The sequence below is a fragment of the Danio aesculapii genome, chromosome 3, assembly GCF_903798145.1.
Source record: "Danio aesculapii chromosome 3, fDanAes4.1, whole genome shotgun sequence".
Taxonomy (NCBI): Eukaryota; Metazoa; Chordata; class Actinopteri; order Cypriniformes; family Danionidae; genus Danio; species Danio aesculapii.
In genome coordinates, this window is record NC_079437.1 from 6,445,034 (window position 1) to 6,466,738 (window position 21,705).

The following is a 21,705-nucleotide window of genomic DNA, read 5'->3' on the forward strand; positions in this document are numbered from 1 at the left end:
GATGAGCAATCATCCAAGGCTTTCTCCTTTAGAAACTCTGCACAATGACTCTCTACAATCCACAAGTGATGAATCCCAACAATACTGAAGGAACGCAACAACTCAACACTGAGCAGGTATAGACTCCACTAACGAGACACACCTGATTCAGCTCATTAGCAGACTGCAGCACTGGTGCTCTGCCAACAGCCCACTCACACAAGATAGTCTTAAAGGTGCCATGAAATGAAAATAAAGCTTTTTAGATGTTAGTATCAGTATTGTTAGTTTTTAGGATATATATATATATATATATATATATATAATATATATATATATATATATATATAGGATATATATAAGCTAATGCGCTAAAAAATAGTGACAAAATTGGCATTTAAAATCCACCTAAATTGATCAATGGTTTTATTCAAAATATTTCAAAGCACTTCTCTGGTCCTTTAATGGTTTCTGCTGCAAAAGAAGAAAAATAATAATAATTTGTGCTGCTTTATTAAAATAATAATTATAGGTCATTGTAAAAGCAGAGATGCCCAAACCAGGGCCTGCGGCGGCCCCAAAGTTTGCCCATGGTTGATTAACCTTTGAGTTGGCCGACCATCCCATCTGAGAAGAGAAGGGAGAATGATGGGGAAAGTTTAAGATTGTCAATTCAAATTTAACGTAAAAGCTAACTGAAATGAATGTTTCAATTAAACGGTGCAAATTAAGTCAGATTTTGTTGAAATGTACACACTGTCACCTAACAATTCAATTCAAATTAAGTTTATTTGATAAGAAAGCGCTTTTTACAATAATTATTGTTTTAAAGTAGGGTTGGGTGATGTCGACTAATTTGCCATCGTACAATGTCTAATGTGAAACATCACGATGGACGATGGCATGGTCCGTCATAGGCGGCGGTAAATTAATTATTTATGAATAATTAATTCATTCATAACGGATTATTTGTAGCCTACTGTTCAACTACCTGACCCACATGGTCTTGTTTACCATAATCAAATCATAAATAAAAAAAGATAAGTTACACACAAAATTACACCGGTCAATCACTTTTTCTGCAGGACTTGACGTCGGCAAACTTGGTTGGTAAAAAAGGAGCACAACCAACAGTATCTGAGGTTTTCACTAAAATACTAAGCACAAGGTGAAAGTGATTAACGCAGTGTACTGACGCTGTGACACGTTACCTGATAGATTCAAAAGACTGAAGAGTCGTTACATAAAGACAAGATTAATTAAATATGACGTTTAACAACTATAGTGAGACGCGATGTGATCCAGTGGTACATCCTTGATAATCTGACGTGCACTGCTCTCCGGAGCTCAGACGAGCGCATGAAGGTGTGTGTGATGTGCATTGTCAGTGGACGGAGGGCTGTTCAGAAATGCTAGGTAAAACAGTGTGGATGTGGATCATTTTCGTTCTAAAATGCCATTTTAAAACTAAGATGTATTAGTGTAAACGGGCCTAAGTGTGTATTTTTCACTGTCGGGTTTGCATCAGCAATGCCAAACAGCATCGTGTTGTCTATCGACCATCAGCAATGGCATCGTCTATCGGCCCAATCCTATTTCAAAGCAACTTTACAAAATGTGAATATTATTGCAATACAATCAGATTAACTAAAGTTACAATAAAATATAAGTGATTATATACATAGTTGACATGGCAATTCATATTGGTGATGTCTATGTGTACTTGGTTTATTCATTCATTCATTTTTGTCAGCTTAGTCCCTTTATTAATCTGGGGTCACCACAGCAGAATGAAACCGCCACTTATCCAGCATTTGTTTTAATGCAGCGGATGCCCTTCCAGCCGCAACCTATCTCTGGGAAAACATCCACACACATACACTACGGCCAATTTAGCTTACCCAATTCACCTGTACTGCATGTCCTTGGACTGTGGGGGAAACTGGAGCACCCAGAGCAAACCCACGCGAATGCTGGGAGAATATGAAAACTCCACACAGAAACGCCAACTGACCCAGCCGAGGCTCGAACCAGTGACCTTCTTGCTGTGAGGCGACAGCATTACCTACTGCACCACTGCGTTGCCCCTGTGTACTTGTTTAATGAAGTGTATTTGTGTATTAAGTGTATGTGTTGTCCTGAAAGTCCTCGATGGTTTTGGATCATCTTCCGTATGTAATGTCCTCGACGTCCTCTATGGTTGGCGTCATCTCTTCGTCTGTGTTGTTCTTGAGGTCCTCAGTGGTTGGCATCAACAATGCGGAGACTTCGTGAGCAAATCAAGTCAAAGGCAGATTCTGCTTGACTAGTGTATTCAGCATTGAACTCCACTGTGTTATTAATGTGATTGTTTTATTGCAAAACGTTCTCATTTTAAAAAGTTACACTGCATTAGTTAAAACCTTTTAAATGAATGTTTTCTCTTTGTTTGAAATATGCAATAAATTAAGAAATCAGACAATGCTAGATAGACCTCATGTAGCTGAGTGTGTCAGCAGTTCCTGCAAGATGAGGGCATTGATGCTATGGACTGGTGCATCCGTTTGGGTTACTTATGTAGGTGTACATATTTACTACTTTACTACTTTATTTATTTATATTTAATTTTATTTTTTTGTGTGACCACCGTTACAAAGGACTGGACATCTACAGACAGCTCATCCAGAATGCTGCAGCCAGGATTCTGACAAGAACCAGGAAATCAGAGCACATCACACCTGTCCTCAGGTCTTTACACTGGCTCCCAGTTACATTCAGAATAGATTTTAAAGTATTATTACTGGTCTATATATCACTAAATGGCCTAGGACCTCAATACATTACAGATATGCTCACTAAATACAAACCTAACAGATCACTCAGATCTTTAGGATCAAATAAACTAGAAATGTCAAGAGTTCAGTCCAGAGCAGGGTGAATCAGCTTTCAGCTACTAGCAGTGCCCCCTACTGCTAGAATCAGCTTGCAGAAATGATCAGATGTGCTCCAACATTAGGCACATTCACATCAAGACTGAAAACACATCTGTTTAGGCTGTGCCTTTACTGAATGAGCAACTGTGCTAACGGCCCATAGATCGCACTATTCTGTCCTTTCTTTTCTTTTCATTTTTTATAACCAGTTTTAACACAGTTAATCTGTTTTTAATCATTTTTTTTTTTAATTATACTTTTCTTTTTTATTCTTGTTTATGTAAAGCACTTTGCATTGCCACTGTGTAAAAAATGTGCTATATACATAAACTTGCCTTGCCTATAAAGAATTTAGCACAGAATATATATTCAGATATTGCAGGAAAGGACATTGTGATGTTTTAAAGAATAGTGCTGGAGATTTAGCTATCCTTTAATCTTCTCATGTTTATGAAAGTTCTAAAGCAGCTGTGTCCTTGGAAAAAGACCTGATCGTGTCATTAGAAACTGAATTGGAAATGACCTTATTTTAATATAGTCAGTCGTGAACTGAGGTGGGCCGGTCTAAGGCTTAAAACTCCAGGGCTGAAAAGGAGTCCCACTCCGGCCCTGCCAGAGAGGTCATGTTTTGATCCTTGATTTGTCTCACACCCTCAAGTGATGCAATTTCTCAGATTTCTCCTGTCGCAGGTGCTTGCGTTTTCGGTCTGACGCATTCACGTGCGTATAAATGGAAGTCTATGGGGAGAAAAGTGCAGTGTGACCGCAGCTTAATGGGATAGCTATCTGATTGTGAAAAGGAAAGGAGTAACTCCCTTTGAGATGGATATAAATCCAAATGCTCAGGCCATTTCAGGATGTGGTTTCCAGATAAAACGGGGCAGATCTGAATGCATCTGGTTGTCGAAACCACATGTTGTTAATTTTACTCCTCTCAAAAGATGCTAGGCGCGGTCACACTAGAGTTTGAGCATGCGAAATTCTGTTGTACAGCGCTGCGAAAAGGGGCGGGATTAAACAAGATGATTAGACATTAAAAAAGCGAGTGATTGGTCCATGTTTTAAATTCCTGTTCAGAGAGGTCATCGCTGTATCTCAATTCCAAAACGCAGAGAACGACTTGCCAGGGGTCCTACGAAGAACGTACTCGGGACACCATGAGAACAGAGAAACGCGTCCTTTGAGAAATGAGATGCTGCGTTCTTCCTGATGGTCACATGACCTTCACATGTTTTTTAATGGAAAATTATTTCAACATTACAGCATTCATACAACGATTTATTGTTTTTTTTTCCCTTTTCACAATATATACGATGCATAAAAACATAAATATACGCTGCACAATATAAATAAAACAGATTTAAATACATTTCAGCAAACAAACACCCTTAATGTGTTTATTCCTTTATTAAGATGTCCATGTTCATGTTTACTTTGACCGTTTCATTTAGGGAAACTCCTGAGGTAAATAAGTGATATCTCTGAACCTTAATAATAAACCTATAGAAAATGCTGCGCTTCCCACCTCCAGTCACAATGACTTCTGGGACTTCTAGAGCGAGTTCGCTGCTCAAGTCTGCATCTGTGCGTCCTCGATATCAAGATTACATCCGGGAAGTTTCACGCGTCCTCTGTTCTTGCGGTCTTGAGTGTTGGAACTGAATTTGGCAGCTGATGTTGACGTTACACGAGGACGCAAGACCGCTGAAGAACGCATATTGAGAAACATCCCATGTTTTAATCTTTGATTGGTCTCATTCTGAAAATGTACCTCCACGGATGTTTCTGGAGACCGCGAAATACATCCCGGCGGCACGATGTATGACGATGTATGACCTTGAATTGAATCAGTTGGTGTCTGCTGTTGACTGAGCATGATTGTATTGAAGTCAAACAAGTGTCCCATGTGTCTGCAGAGAGTTCGATTTCCAAATCTTTTTCCCAGGCAACTTTAAATCTCATGGGGGATAATGTAACACAACTTTCAAATAAACACACAAATTTGGAATCGGGGGTGGGGAGGGGGTTGTAAAGATATCATAAAACACCAGATTTTCTGGACAGAGTTCGAAATTGGGAATTTTGGACTTTACAAAATGCCTGATTTGCAAATAACAGAAAAAATGTGGATGAGGGAGGTCAAATTTTTGCCTTAACTGACTAAAGGAAGCTAAACACCCCTCTACATAAAGGTCCTTGATAAAACACAAGCTGTATTTCCTCCAAACATAATAAGCTTTATCAGTCCATGCCGGTAAGAATGAATGATTCTGACAGATTGGTGCGTATACAGAGGTCTCTGGTAGTGTTAGAGCTTTACTTATTTGGTTAAAAATTCTTACTGAGTTTTTCAACAAAAAAAACTCAGTTTATTTAAAACTTTAGGCTTGACCAGCTTAGAGAACAACATCGCCATAAGGAAGGTCCCCGAAGCCAAATTGGCCTCCACTTGCACCCATAGAAGGGTCTCTGCCGCAGAGTTAACTGTTGCATCCTCCAGTCAGAACATTAAAGCTCTAGTGTTGGCGGCCCAGTAATAATGTTTTAATATTGGCATACTCAAGCCCCCTGCAGACCTAGGGTTTTAAAGATGGATTTTTGAGACTCTGTGTGTTTTATAATTCCAAATATAAGAAATTATTATAGAATCCAACTCTTTAAAAGGGTCTTATTTTCTAATTTGTGAACTTTAACTGCAGTTTGGCACTTTCACTTAGGAACAATTCATGCAGGCCATCGTGACAAACGAGATATTGGATGTGAGTATAAACTGCTGGAAGTATGAACAACTGTTTTGTTTTAATGGCATTTGATACTGCACGCTGTATGAGGGAAACAAAAAACTCTGAATTTGCGATACAGGTGTCTGTGGTCCTTCACTGACTCTGTGCAGAGAATAATGTCAAACAGCTGCGTGTGTATGAAATATCCTGACGCAAAACGCAGCAAAAAGTCATGACGGTAATAGTTTGATTGTGGTGTTTACATGTCTGTACTGCACTTCAATAATGTGACTAAAACCGGCATATTCCACGTGTCCTAATTCTATTTCTGTTTAGTTTGATTAAGACCTTAATCGGATTAAATTAATTAAAAATCGCTGTTTACGTGGTAGACTTTTAATATAAGTATTGTCTTAAATCGCATTAAAATCGCATTATTGCTGTCCTTGTAAACATATTAAAGCTGCAGTCATACTGGACTTGCTCCCCATAGACTTCCATTCATACGCACGTGATTGCATCAGACCAGAAATGCAAGCTTGTGCGACAAGTTTCGCAGGTCGCTGCATTGCAAAGTTCACGCTTGGTGAACTCTGACCTGAGAAATTGCATGACTTGACTGCATGAGACCAATCGAGGATCAAAACAGGACCTCTGGACAGGAATTTAAAACAAGGACCAATCGCTCGCTTTTTTAATGTATAATTATCTTGTTTAATCCCGCCCCTACAGGATTTCGCATGCTCAAACTCTAGTGTGGCCGCAGCTTCAGTGTGAGATCCTGTGGTCTCTGCTAATGAGCTGAATCAGGTGTGTCTTATTAGTCTTATTAGAGTCTATAAATGTGCAGTGTTGAGTTTCCTTCAGGTTAGGTGGAGCTCTGTTGGGTTCACGATTTGTTGCTTGTAGTAAACATTGTGCAGGGCGTCTGAAGGAGACACTTTAGATGATTGCTCTTCATGGCTATGATGGAGATCAGTGTTTGGAAGTGGCTCATTCCAGCCCTATTTTGTTTTGTTGATGGTATCAGGCGTTTTGAACCTATTGACATTGATGACCCTAGAGAACCGAGACCGGTTATTGATAGACCAGTCATTATTGATAAACCTATCTTTAGACCAATCATTATTGATAGACCAGTGATCGTTGATGGACCAGTCACTGTTGATGGGCCGTAAGTATTATTAACTTGCCTGTAAACTCTAGCCATTAGTCCCACTTTTGACCATAGATGAGTTTCCAAATTAATTAGAATCTTCAACCCTTTAGTCTTTAAATTGTATAATGTTGACGTGAGTTTAAGTGCAACGCTAATTTGAGAATGAATAACATTAGCTTTTAAATTGTTAGTTGTATTTGGTGTATTGTTTTACTGTAGAACTGACAGAAAAATCAGTAAAATATGTAAATAAATTATAGACCCAAGATAACATTTGTAAACCCATGTGTCTATTTTTTTGCAGGATCTTCATGGTGATGTTTCCTTCATTGATTGAGTCTGGCTCTGACGCTAAACTGTGTGTTAGCCTTCTGAGACTTGAAGAGAGTCTCACATTGACCATTTCTCTGGTTGATGACAAGAACACTGAAACCCAACTTGTGCAGCAGACGTCCCGGAGTAAGCTTCATCGCTGTTTTAATTTCCAGGTCTGTGATGCTTCAGCATTCACCAAACCAAAAGAAGGGTTCACCCAAAAATAAAATTCTGTCCGTATTACGAAGCTGAGTTTCTTCTGTTGAACACAAAGATGTGGTGTGCGGTGTCCTTGACTTTCTACCATGGATGCCAATGTCTGCTTTTCTGCATTCTTCAGAATATCTTTGCTTGTGTCCAACAGAAGAACGATGTGTAATTTTTAAATTGAAGAAACTTGACTTCAGTGTGAATTCTTTACTTGACTGTTTCTCTGCAGGCTCCTCAAGTAAGTGGAGATTCAGTGCAGACGGTGAGGGTGGTTGCTCAGGGACCGTCCAATACAAAGACTGAAGAGCGTAAAGTGATGTTCAGGTCTTATCTGCCTCTGACCTTCATCCAGACAGACAAACCACTCTACAATCCAGGACAGACAGGTGAGCTGAAAATGAGCTTTACTGGAGTTTTCATGCAAGATGTCCAATAAGATTCACAAGTCATCTTAAAGGGGCAGTTCACTCACTAATAATGTGGTGGTACTCATTTACTCTTCCTCAAGTGTTTCTAAACCTTTGAGTTTCTGTTGAACATAAGATGGCGTGCATTCATTGACTACGATAATGGGAAAAAATGCATTATGGTAGTTGATGGTTGCGAGTTTTTGACGTTTTGTCAATCTTTATTGTAATTACTTTCCTGTAACTCAAGCAGGTTTGTGGTGTGAAGTGTAGATGACAACTTGTGGTTTAGGGAACTGCTGCTTTAGGTATAAATTGCTTGTTGGTATATTCAAGATTTAATTTTGATTTTAAAATGGCTTCAACAAATTAATGTTAATTACTTTAATTATAATTTTAAAGTAGTGGTCATTCCAGTTCTGGCCACCTGATACATCCCAGCTAAGTGTGCTAGTGAATGTTGAATATTGGGGGAAATTTTTAACTGGTTACATATGTCAATGTCAGCTTTATTTATATAGCACTATTAAACCCAACCAAAGGTATAAAATTATAGCTAAAACAAACTCTCACTAATTATAATAGCTAAAACAGTCCTAAATGAGTTGGGATACTTGCATGTTCTAGATCAGGGATCACCAAACTTGTTCCTGGAGGTCTGGCGTCCTGCAGATTTTAGCTCCAACCCTAATCAAACACAACTTGATTAGCTTGTTCAGGTTTTACTAGGTATACTTTAAACACCCAGGCAGGTGTGTTGAGGCAAGTTGGAGCTAAACCCTGCAGGGCACTGGACCTCCAGGAACGAGAGTAGTGACCCCTGTTTTAGATCAAATGCATTGAGCAGAGTAATAAAATCTTTTGCTATTGCATCACCTGTACAGCATACATGGACGTTCAAATCACCAAGAATCAAGAGTTTGTCATATTAGCGAGAATTCCCCCCTAAAATCTGCAAACATTTAAAGTTTGTGGGTAACGTTTGAGGGTAACCTTTAACTCCTACCATCTGAGGATCTGTAACTGGCAGTTGTCTTTTTATAAGGTTAAGGTTGAGGAATTTTTATTTATTTATTTTTTTAAAAGGTTATGGGTTATTTTAGGAAACCAAAATGGAAAAAGAAAATCAGTTTAGTGTCTTAATGTTTTGTGAATTTGACCTCTGATCAACTGCCCAGTGTAACAAGTGGTTAATTGTTCTTTTTCAGTGAATTTCAGAGTTGTTACCATGACTGATAAACTTGTGCCTCTTGACCAAATGGTAAGGCTGCCTTCATGCATTAAAGCTTTTCAAACATCTTTTATTTATTTATTTTTTTTAAATGCCTAATGAATCTTTTTCTTGCAGTACAATCTGGTCGTGCTGGAGGTAAGAACCTGTTTGTTTGTTGCTAGTATTAACAAGCGCTGCTTGTGGATGTTGCCTTGGTACTTTTGACCGAGCTTCTAACTTTTTTTTTTTTTTTTTCCCCTAGGACTTTCGTAATATCCGGATAAATCAATGGACAAGTGTGTCCTCTACAAACTGGATTTTGGAGCTTTCTCATGATTTGATCCCAGAAGCTCAGGTTGGGACGTACACTCTGAAGGCTTATATTGGGGACCGAATCATCTCCCAGAGTTTTGATGTGAAACGATATGGTACATCTATTAATATCATCTCCAATCGTACAACAGCAGATCTGAGGTCTTACAGCTTTTTTCTGCTTTAGTTTTACCCAAGTTTGACGTGACCCTAAACACACCGCAGACGTATAGTGTTGCAGATGTGGGACTGAAAGTTGAGGCCTGTGCAAAGTGAGTGAAGCCTTTTAGTTTTCCTGATGCTACACTTGTTGTCTTGTGGATGGTCGGTTAATCTCTAATATTTCTCAGATACACATTTGGGCAGCCTGTACCTGGCCAAGTGTTTGTGGAAGTGTGCCGTCAGCCTCTTACCTACATTCAGGATCCTAAAGTGACCAGTGTGTGTCAGAAAAAATCCACTAAGGTAAAACTAATGTAAAGTGTAGGATTAGGTTGCTTCTAACTTTTAAAGGTTTAGAAGTTAAAATAATGGATAGTCCTAAATGTTAGTTAGAACTTCTAGAACTACTAGAAGTTCAGGACTTGTGTAAAGGGTTGACAGAAGGGTACTGAAACCCGGTGGTAAGCTAGGTAACTGGTATGCAGCGTACCAAATCAGCATAGGAATTTTGGTGCCCACTGGTGCTGCAACAAGAACGTAAGGAGCATCAAAGGCACACATGGTTAACCACAATACTGATTAACAGTCTACCATGTAAACTCTTAACTACTGAACTCTAGATGGGATACAGCTGCAAATATGCACGTCAATATGTTTTTTTTGACACTATTACAATAAGTATTTTTACAGTACTGTTGGGATCGGGATGAAGCCTTTTAAAAAATACAATATATTGGGTAATTTTAATACCAAGTACAACTAATAGAGGAAATGTTGTAGAGCGTGGTGACGTAATGACATTTATTCATCTACAGTATGTGCGGTTACTTGTAAAATGGAGTCATGAAACGAACATTCGAAAAGCATGTCGTGTAAACTCCTTAACCATATAATATTAAGGCATCTCGGATGAAGGCAAATAATTAGATGACTTATGGCCACGTAAATGTAGTCAAGTCCCAACCCTAGAAAAAAAGGTGTTCCCTGATTTTGATGACCACCTTTCCACGGGTTAGTAGTAAGCTACTGTAATGTTGGATACAAAATGCAAGTCTTGTATTCATGCTAACAAACAAATGATCAAAAGAAATGTGTATCAATTCAATATATCAAAAGTATTGGTTTTGGCACCAGTACCATTTTAAAAGTACCGGTGATAAATTGATCTTAAAACGATGCCAAATGATAGCCAACCCTAGTTGGCAGTATATAGACAAGTAAACTGCAGTTATACGGTGTAGTAAAATTTACATGTGAGTCCTCCGATCTCTGATGGTTGGCATGCTTCACAGGTCTTCGATCTAGAGGTTTTGAGATGGTACCTGCTTTTTTATAATTTGCACGAGATGTCAATGTAGACTATTTCATTGGAAGCGTGAATTGACTTCTACAGTTATGTGATCTATCGTGTATGTTGTGCAAGCGTTTAATCTAGTTTTAAACCATTTCTGAGCCTTGGACGTTAGCAGGCAGGCTATTTCAGAATCTATTTCAGAATCTCAACCTCCTTTAGTGGTGTTTGCTGGACCGTGTTTGAAGCCCTGAGTTTGCGATCAGGTGGGATTGTAGGGAGACAGTCTCGCTCCTTTTTCCAACCAATTTTATTTAGAGTCTTGCAAGTAAAATGCAATACTTTCTAATCAATATGGCACTTAACAGGTAGTCAGTCCAAGGAAGATAACATTGGGGTGGTTGTCTTGTCTTGAGCTTTTAAAAACTGCCAGCTGTGTTTTGCATAAGCTGAAGTTCATTTAATAGTGGATTCATTACAGTAAGCCAGCCTAGAGGACCAGGCAAACTATCATTTATGCATCTGATGTGCAAGTAAACATTTGACCAATGCATGGTTCACAAAACCAGTGTGATTTTTAAGGTAGTAATTAATTAATTGAATAAATAATTAAATTTATTTATTTGTGTCTGATCAGCCTTTTTTTTTTCTTTTTTTTTTCTTTCCTACCAGACGACTGGCACTGGCTGTGCCTCTCTTACACTCAGTACATCAGTGTTTTTCGGCACCAGTTTTGAGAGTAACCTGCAAAACTCTTTTGCCATTAATGTCACTGTCACTGAGGAGGGAACAGGTAAGTGTTGGTGTTGGTATGGTGGTGTGCGGTGGTGTCTGCCTTCATATTTGTGTTTTCCTTCCAGGTGTAGTCATGTCCAAATCCACAACTGTGTCAATTACATTTGAAGTTGGCAAGGTCACATTCGTGGATCTCCCGAAGTTCTATGATTATGGGTCAACAGTGAATGGAAAGGTGAGTTGAATCACTATTTGTAGAAATCTCTATTTGGTATACCTTAATACCCCCCCCCCCTCCCTTACAGATCTCAGTGTCTGATTTCAATGGTAACCCAATCAATAGCAAGACAGTCTATCTCCTGGACAGCAGCCAATGGCCACACAAACTGCGGTTCACTTTAACCACAAATGAGAATGGACTTGCCATGTTTTCCCTTGACACAACTGGTTTTCCTAAAGCTGATCTGAATCTTGTGGTATGAATTGGCAGTAATTTTGAACAAATGCTACTTGCTCTTGCAAGAAATGCTTAACTTCTCATATTTTCCCCCAGGCAAGTGCAACTCCACAGGCTTATTATGATTACAATTCGCCATACTTCACTACAGATGCACAGGTGGTTCGTCTTTCCCGAACTGCTGCTCCTGCCAACCCAACCTTTAGTGATATGTCTATAGTGAAGCTTGAGCAGCCGCTGAAGTGTGGCACCACTTATCCAGTGACTGTCAAGTATTCATTTGTTGGAGAGACTGGCGACTACAGTGCTGACATCATCTATATGGTAAATTGACTTGTCTTTGTTAATCCATTTGTTTGGTACTAATCTAGCGGTCTGTTAGGTCATGTCCAGAGGAGTGATCGTTCTCCATGGGTTTAAAACTGTTCAAGCTCTGGCTTCTGATACCCTCACGAAGGGCACGGTGACATTTGATCTCTCGGTTCTAGCCAATATGGCTCCAATGGTGCAGATTCTGGTCTTCTGTGTTTCTGCCCAGTCAGACCGTAGTGACTGGTAGTGCATCTTTTGACACTGAGAAGTGTTTCTCAAACCAGGTATTTGTCAAGCTAGTTGTCTTTGCTTCATGTGGGGGGGTAAAGTTTGTTTCATTGAGCTTGTTTTATTGCAGGTTTCTCTGCAGTTCTCTCCCGCTACAGCTGTTCCTGGTGAGGGAAATATTTTGACCGTCTCTGCTCAAGCAGGATCTCTGTGTGGTCTCAGTGCTATAGATCAGAGCGTATTGATCGTGCAATCAGGAGGACGTTTGAACGCAGAGGCGGTAACTGTCTGAATCATTGGTTAAAAATATTGACTGTTCTAATTGGATAAATGAATAGATAAATGCATTCTCTAGAATGAATTTTGAGCTTGACTTATCATCTGAAGGTGCTGTACGATTAGACTACAAAGGATGCAGTGATTTTAGCATAGTACAGCCATCTAAGGTTTTTTTTTTTTCTCACTCCTTAGGTGTTTAACTTGCTCCCACTGCAATTGCTATCTAATTATCCGCCTGGTGCTGAAGATCAACAGAACTGCTATAGCATTAGATCCCGTCGAGCTGTTCCTACAGATCAAGCTTATAACACTTTTAAGGTAGAAACTTTATATATATATATATATATATATATATATATATATATAAATAAATTGCATAGATTTTTGTATTTTTGAACAGAGTGTGGGAATCAAGATTGCAACAAATCTGCCAGTTCGAGCACCTCCGTGCATGATGTACAAGGACCTGGTTTACTATCCCAACTTTCGAGGGGGTATGTCTGTTTGCTTAAAAATAAATAAATAAATAAATTAATTAAAAAAAAAATCCTTTTTTTAAATCTGCGATATTTTTCAAAGGTCTGCTATTTAACAATTTCCCCTTACCAAAACATTTTAAGAGTTTAATTTGTCTTTTCAGTAGTTCCTTTTCGAGATGCTGTTTTTGCTATGGCTAGAGAACCTCCTGCCCCTGTAGCAATGGCAGAAGTTGCTGGAGGTTCCTCTGCTGTTGATGTGACTATCAGGACTTACTTTCCAGAAACGTGGATCTGGCAACTTGCTCATGTGGGGTTAGTGAAACTATGTATGCATGTATGTGTGTATGTATGCATTCATGTGTGTATGCATGACCCATTTTCTTCCCCCGCCTTGCCTGTGGGCTTTATCCTCAGAGACTCTGGATTGGCCTCAGTTCCCCTCACAGTTCCTGATACTATCACTACATGGGACGCTGAGGCCTTCTGTCTGTCCTCCAATGGTTTTGGTTTGGCTCCACCAGTTCTGCTGACTGCCTTCCAGCCCTTCTTCCTAGAGCTCACCCTGCCTTACTCGATAATCCGTGGGGAGTTGTTTGAGCTGAAGGCAACGGTCTTCAACTATCTGTCCCAATGCATCAAGGTCTGGGTTCATTGGTGTTGCACTAATCCACTTATGTCTCTGCTCAATGGCCACTAATGCTGTTATTCTTTGTCAGGTTCAAGTGACTCCAACACCATCCTCCAACTTCACTCTTAAATCTCTTAATGATCAATATTCATCCACTCTCCCTGCCAATGGAAGAACAACTTTCAAATGGGCTTTAACTGCTTCTGTTATTGGTTAGTTTTTGACTTGATTTGAAAGTGGGAGAATATGAGGCTGTTACTCATTTGATTTTTCTATTGTAGGAACTTTAAATGTTACTGTCAGTGCCGAGGCCAGTCCGTCCCAGGAATTGTGTGACAATCAGGTTGTCACTGTACCATCAAGAGGACGCATTGACATAGTCACTCGAAGTCTGCTGGTTCTGGTTGGTAACTATTCTGTAGATTGAAAGTGGCGCTCATTGTGGCATTTTACTGATTCATTTTGTTCCTTTAGGCTGAAGGTGTGGAAAGGACCTTCATCCGAAGTTGGTTACTCTGTCCAAAGGGTTAGTTTGATTTTTCAATATATGCTCCCTAATCTGCTAGAGATCTTGGTGATATCTGCTGATTTTAGTTGTTTGGTTTACAGGAAACATGCTGTCAGAAGTAGTGAAGATCACATTTCCAAAAATTGTCATCCAAGGATCAGCCAGATGCTCTGTATCAGTCATTGGTAAAGGGTTTGCTAAAGGGAAACTACACTGCCGTATGATTGAACAAACTTTTTATTTTTATTTTTTCCCCTTGGGGGCAGGGCAGTTATGCTTGAGCGGCAGTCACTACTAGTCTGCCCTGTTTATCCAGTCTGACTTTAAATCAAAAATAAGTTTTCTTTGCCTGATTGATCTTGTGCATATATTTCTCAGTTTCAAATGCTTTTTAGGTGTTTAAATTATCCAGCCTCTGCCCAGTGTTTATTGCCAATGCATTGCCTTTCACATGTTGTCTGCTTCAACTGATTTTGTGACTAAACAAATCTAAACCTGGATCCTCCATCCACAACTTGTTGTTTTTTCACTCTTTTCGAAGGGGACATAATGGGTCGTGCACTGAACAATCTGGCCAATTTGCTACGGATGCCTTCTGGCTGTGGAGAACAGAATATGATCATTCTTGCACCCAATATTTACATCCTACGGTATCTGACAGTAACTGCACAGCTCACCCCAGCCATCCAAGACACTGCAACAAGCTATCTTCAGATTGGTATGACTAAATCTGTTTACACCAGGGATACCTTAACTCTGTTCTGGAGGGTCTGTATCCTGCAGAGTTTAGCTTCATCTCTCTCTGTGTGTGTGTGTGTGTGTGTGTGTGTGTGTGTCTTAATCAAATTTGTGTCTTTGACTGGAACAGGATATCAAGGAGAGCTGAACTACAGGCACAGTGACGGTTCATTCAGCACTTTTGGTTACGATCCATCTAATACATGGTTCGTGTCCTGCAGTTCAAGTCTTGATGATTTAAGTATTGTGTAACTTAAATAGCTCTGTATCCAGGTTGACCGCTTTTGTCATGAGGACTTTTGGCCTAGCAAGGAACTTCACCTACATAGATCCCAATGTTCTTAAGAGTGCAAAGGACTGGTTAATAAGCAAACAGGGTTCAAATGGTGGTTTTATGCAGCAGGGCACTCTGTACCACAATGACATGAAGGTATGTCACATCTCTTCAAACCCGCTGTTACTAAGCTGAGACTGATCCTGAAGGTGTTTGATGCGGTTGCGTTTTAGGGTGGAGTTGGTGATGACGTGACCATGACTGGCTACATTGTTGCATCACTGCTTGAAATAGGCGTCCCTGTCACGGTAAAAATATTGTTCATCCAAGAACTAAATCACTGCGAGTGGGTTTTGTAGTACTTTGCTTGAACTTGGCCTCTCTCTCTCTCTTTCTAGGATCCTGTCATTACTAAAGCTCTGTCGTTTTTGAGGCCTCTAGTTGGAAATCTGGGAAACACTTATGTAACTGCTCTGCTCGCCTACACCTTCAGTCTGGCTGGAGAGACCAACACTCGGGCACAGCTTTTAAGTGCCCTGAGAAATATTGCAATTTCTGAAGGTATCATAGCTGCCAGTGTTCTGTAGTGGTGCATTTCCAAATTTGGTGTAGCAAGGAGTCTACCTCTGGCTAGTGATTATGTCCGGCACAAGTTTGTTTTCTTGAAGCCAGCCTTCTCTTGTCCAACCCCTTTTTTTATTTTATTTATTTTTTTATTTTAGGTACTACTCTCCACTGGTCTCAGACTACATTTGGGGAAACCCTGGCAGTGGAGATCAGTGCATATGTTCTGCTAGCGGTTCTCACTGTACAGCCTGTGACCACTGCTAACCTGGGTTATGCTAACCGCATTGTCAACTGGCTTGTGGCCCAGCAGAATCCTTATGGTGGCTTTACATCTACTCAGGTGACATCCGCTTGCAAACACTAGCATAATTCAGGTGTGGCTTGTTGCGAACATAACAAACCTGCATTAATCATCGATAGAAGTGTGCTTATAATTGCAGTGCAATCTTTGGACCAGCTTCTGCTGAATGGAGCATAAAAAGGGTGTGCTTTTTAGTACAGATCAGGGGCCTCATGTACAAAGACTTGCGTTGAATTGATACGAGAAGTGTACGGACAGCTATAAATGTGTGTACACAGTAAAAAAAAAATTTAAAAATCATATGTATGAAACACTGCGTACGCGGAATTTCTCACATTCTCTTTGTACATCGGAATTAACGTGAAACTGAGCGCAAAAACCCTCCTGCCTCCTCTCCGGTTTAATTATAATGACTCCACTTTGGCAAAACCAAATGAAGAAGCTATGAAAAATGCAAGCAAGAAGAGAAACTTCACAGAATGTGAATTGGAGGTGCTCCTATCGGAAGTAGACTGGAGAAACTGTTATTTGCAAGATTGTCCTCTGGAATTAATAACAAAAGGAAAAAAATGGAGTGGGAGTTTAGCTGATGCAGTTAATGCAGTGGGGTCTGAACATCGCACTGAGTGAATTAAAAAAAGAAATATTTCGACGTATTCGGGTGCAGGTTAAGAGGAGAACATCGGCACAGTCAAAGTGTGGACCGAACAGGCAGGGGAACGGGATGCGCAAGTAACACCCTTTGAGGAGAGAGTTGCCTCAATTGTGGGTGACACTTTACTGTCTGGAGTAGTATCCGTGTCTGTGGTAGACATGGATGTATTAGAGGAACACTTTACTAGGGCGGTATAGCAGCACCCCTCCACTCTTATCAAGGCAGCGCCACAGCTGCACAATCGCCCGCTTTACAACTGACCGAGTGCGAGAGCATCATTGTATCGGTGCTCTTGGCCAGTTTATGGGTTGTTGAGGGGGGTTAAAAGCCACATCTTTAATGGATAACCATGGTCTCCTGATATGCAGTTAAATTACACAAAATAACAAACTTAGCTGGAATCTTTTAAATGAATCACTCACCAAGGAGCCACCCATCGTGCACCCTGCCACCTTGGAGCCTTATCCCAACCATGCTGTTTGTGGATGAATAAATCATGGGTTGACCAAGGCCACCTTGCCACAATATTTAAGCGCATTTGAGCATCACATATTATTTGCACATTTATTGAATTGAAATGTTTTTCACGTATGCAAATTCGTCTTCAGATAGCGCCTTTTTTATAGCAATGTGTGTGCAGTCGATCGCTCCGATCACATTAGGAAAACTGGCGATAAGTGCAATTTGCAGCTAATGTTTGGCTGGTCAACTGCATGGTATTGAAAACCTTTTATATACCCGCTAGACATGCGGATGATCCAGTCTCACAGAGCTGGCATTGCACTGCTCCAAGACGACTGGCTTAACCCAGAGCAGTCTGACAGGTCCATTTGGAAAGAACCAGTTGTCAGCACATGTAAGGGAACTAGTTATGCGTGGCTCCTTGCTGTCTTTTCCAAAATTTAGACTAGATCTTGGAAATTTGAAAATGCTAAGCCAGTCATCATCGTGGACCATAATCACTGTGATCCCTTAAGATTCGACCATTGACAAGGTCCACTAATAAGGCCAACACTGCCATTGCCCTTAACCAGGGTCACAAAACTTGTGCCTGGAGGTCCGGTGCCCTGCAGGGTTTAGCTCCAACTTGCCTCAACATACTTGCCTGGGTGTTTCAAATTTACCTAGTAAGACCCAGATTAGGTTGTTCAGGTGTTTGATTAGGGTTACCCCAGGGGTGGCCAAACTCTGTCCTGGAGTGCCAGTGTACTGCAGTGTTTAGCGAACTTGCTTCAATTCACACCTGGCAGGAACTTTTGTGTATGGTGTGGTTTAAATTGGACTTTGAGCTAAACTCTGCTGGACACTGGCCCTTCAGGACAGAATTTGTTCATCCCTGGTACATATGCGTTGATACTTGAATGCTCTTGTTGCATGAATGTGCCCAAATACTTAGTTGACTGACGTCTGGTTAATCCAATTGATTAGATAATTGAACCTGCCAAATGGTTCCATCTACTGTTTGGTTAAGTTCTTCTGAATGGTTTGAATATCTCTAAGTTTGATCTTTTTGTATTTTATGTAGGACACAGTGGTGGCTCTTCAGGCCTTGGCTCTGTATGCTGCTCAAGTGTACAGCCCTGGAGGCTCTATCACAGTTACAGTTCAGTCCTCAGAGCCAGCAGGAGATGTTTTCAACTTTGCTGTGACTCCCAACAACCGCTTGCTGTATCAGAGAAATTCACTGAACAACTTTCCTGGCACATATAGTGTTGTAGCAAGGGGATCTGCCTGTGCTTCTGTACAGGTCTGTAATTTCACCTTCACTACTTCTGTTTGTGCTCATAATTCATTTGCCAAACATTTTGCCTTGTTTTTTTTTTGTTTGAACTTGCAGGTTGCCTGTTTCTACAACATCCCAACTCCTATTACGGTTTCCAAAACATTGAGTGTTGTTGCGAAGGTGACTGGAGACTGCCAGGCTGCACCAGTCAATCTGATGTTGACCTTCACAGTGCAGTAAGAACTGCTTTCCTTTGAGTTTTACTTGTGGTTTTTGACTGTGTGTGTGTGTATAAAATCAGTTTCTAAGATCAACTCAAGTTGATCTGCTTTTGAGTTGTACATGTAATTATTTAAGGCTGGTCAATTCTGTGTAAAGACTTAAACTGATTTGCTCAACAGTCAATTTGACAATCCCCCTTCCATATTTCTTTGGAATATCGTATTGAGTCCAACTTGCATACAGAACCTTTTTAACAATCTCATTAATGATCATCTGACTGAGCTTGTCAGTTATGACATGTTAGTTTGTAATCCTTCAAACCTGGTACAACACTTACTGCAAATTTCTTCATTGCTTCTCAGAGATTAAACAATCTTTCAGCTGGTGTTTATGCTTTTTATAGTTCTCCCAATGAGAAACTGTTTGCGCAGTTCATATTTTTGTCCGTTGATGACTCTTAGAGATGGGTTTTTTGCTTGTATTCAACCATCAGATCTGAAATGTTGTGTGGGTTATTTTTTTTTCCCCCTCTATCTAGATACACTGGTCCAAAGCCAACTACTAACATGGTTCTAGTGGACATCAAGGTGTTGTCAGGATTCACTGCAGACACCTCACTGGTTTGTATAATGTGTGGCGTACTTTGGGAACTTTTGACACTGCTTGCTAAGTGTTGGTTTTTCCTCTCAGCTTGGATCCCCACCTAATTTTGCTCCATTAGTGCAGAGGGTTGATTCAGATGGTGATCACGTCCTTGTCTATCTACAAGAGGTGAGACTGGAGTTTCTACTAAACTTGCTACCTTAAAGACTCAGTTGGTGAAATGAGCTTTCAGAGTAGCTGTTTTGTTTTTTTTTTGTTTTTTTAATTTTGTCAGGAAAGTTTTTCTCTTCCAAAGTGAGTTTTTAAACCTTCAGACTTGCTTTATGGTCTGACTAAATCCCTCAATTTCTTTGCACTGGAGCAGTCAGTACTTTTTATGAAGGGTGACCCAATACTCTTGCTTCTGGCCACAGGTTCCCAAAGGTGTTCCAGTGACCTTCAATATACAGCTGACACGGGCTGTTGCAGTGCAGAATCTGAAGCCAGCGGTCATCAATATTTATGACTATTACCAGAGAAGTATGTCTTTACCATTTCACTTCAACCTTTTTGATCTTAATTTCCTGTAGAGGGTGATCATGCTCTTATTTCTTTCTTTCTCTCTTGCAGATGATAAATTTGAGACCACGTACACTCCCCCCTGTCCATGATCATGCTTCAGTGTGTTTAATAAAAGATTTTAAGTGAATCTGTTGTCATGTTGGGTTTAAGATCTAGAGGTTTACACCAATCTAGCTTGCAGCTATATTTAATAGCTAAGTGTTTAGCTTTTTTTTTTATTTTATTTTTTTATTTAACTCCTGTAGACCGTTCTGCAGCCTTGTCGCCTACCAGCTGACCGAAGGAAAGCTTCTTCCCACAGACTATCAGGCTGATGAATACTTCACAACTCGTTCCATACCCCTCAAAGCATACCAACAAGATGTAGCATGAACTGCACTTTAACTAAATCCTTACATAAAACAATTGCCTACAATAACTTTCCACCAATATTCAAACCATGTGTACACCTTTTTGACTGTCAACATGTTACCCCCCCCCCCCCCCAAGGTATTTGGCCTTTGTATTACTATCAAGTATGTTGTAATTTGCACTGTCTAGAACCAGCACTGAAGCTTTTCCCTCATCACAGTAAATGAGCTGCTGATGCGACAAGTGATTTTTAATTAGTTTTTTAGCTCGGGTAAGAATTTCTCAGACACAAGTTTGTCAGTCAGTTGCAATTATTTTAAGAATTTGTGCTGCACCATGAATGTAAATATTTTTACTAAAGATGGTTTATGCATGTAAGGTAATTAATAAATTTAGGCACACTTGCATGCAATTTGCCTACATGTTAAGTTTGCTCATGTCTATCTACAACTGATATTACAAAACAGTACATGTAGTTCATAAAGGTTTATTGATTTTTATATTAAGCTTATTTAATTAAATCTGTTTAATCAGCCTATTTTTCACACTGGATTTTGTATCACCATAGTACACACCTAGAATTGAAGTAATTCAATTAATGAATTATCCCCCCCCCCCCCCCCCCCCCCCCCCCCCACACTCAAACTACACTTACTAGCAGGTCACATTGCTCTCCACCGGTCAATTTCACAAAACTCATTACCATAGCAAAATGTATAATTTTACAACTTTCCGAGTGTCCTGAAGGTCTGTTCGAAGTAGATGGTAAAAATAAAAATAGTCAAAGATAGTCACTTTCTGATAAGTTAAAGAAAACGGCACTAGTTGGCTAACATTTTGTTTACCAAACACACTTTTTAGATGCCACTTATTAAACAAGATAACAAACTGATTCTTTCACTATATTAGAATAAACTAGCACACAGTTGAAAGTTCATTTTCAAAAACCCAGAATAGGGACTCCTTAAAATTTCAGTGCCTAAATTTAAAGTTCTGAGTGTGTACACCGACACTAACCACGCACACTGAATTAACTTTGACTGAGGCACTGGATGACCCACTTAGAGCTGCGACACAGAACACCAGACATGGACATTCACATGTTATTTAAAATGAAGCCATTCAGATGGAGCTCTGTGGCGCAGCAGAAACATGAAGTGTCCCGAATCCTGGCTGGGCACCGCGGACAGCCGCCGACTTGAAGCTCCGTTGTGTACCCTGATAGAAACCTATGTTTAGAATTCTAAAATGCATGGCGCTTAGCGTCGCCGAGCGGCGCTTCTGGTGTGAGACCTGCAGGCAAGTTCATAATTTTATTTCCAATGGAGCGACACTCACTTGAGGCAAATGCGCACTTTCAGCTGCACCTAGTTAAGATCACACTCACAGGGAGCTTCTGTG

General features: G+C 40.1%; 1 protein-coding gene across 1 annotated transcript; it reads left to right on the plus strand.

Annotated features, from left to right (window-relative positions):
- Nucleotides 1–6,573: 6,573 nt before the first annotated feature.
- Nucleotides 6,574–20,080, plus strand: LOC130220756 (alpha-2-macroglobulin-like protein 1). Its single transcript, XM_056452992.1, is given in 35 exon segments — nt 6,574–6,788; nt 7,078–7,261; nt 7,528–7,684; nt 8,914–8,966; nt 9,054–9,074; nt 9,181–9,346; nt 9,418–9,502; nt 9,581–9,695; nt 11,356–11,476; nt 11,544–11,653; nt 11,724–11,894; nt 11,972–12,199; nt 12,258–12,404; nt 12,406–12,471; nt 12,546–12,695; nt 12,887–13,012; nt 13,095–13,188; nt 13,335–13,485; nt 13,588–13,813; nt 13,890–14,013; nt 14,083–14,204; nt 14,276–14,327; nt 14,411–14,494; nt 14,851–15,027; nt 15,178–15,253; nt 15,321–15,477; nt 15,555–15,629; nt 15,720–15,882; nt 16,044–16,228; nt 18,370–18,591; nt 18,682–18,803; nt 19,328–19,409; nt 19,480–19,560; nt 19,806–19,911; nt 20,002–20,080. Coding segments are annotated over 35 exon segments (4,455 nt in total). The 3' UTR covers nt 20,043–20,080.
- Nucleotides 20,081–21,705: the final 1,625 nt, after the last annotated feature.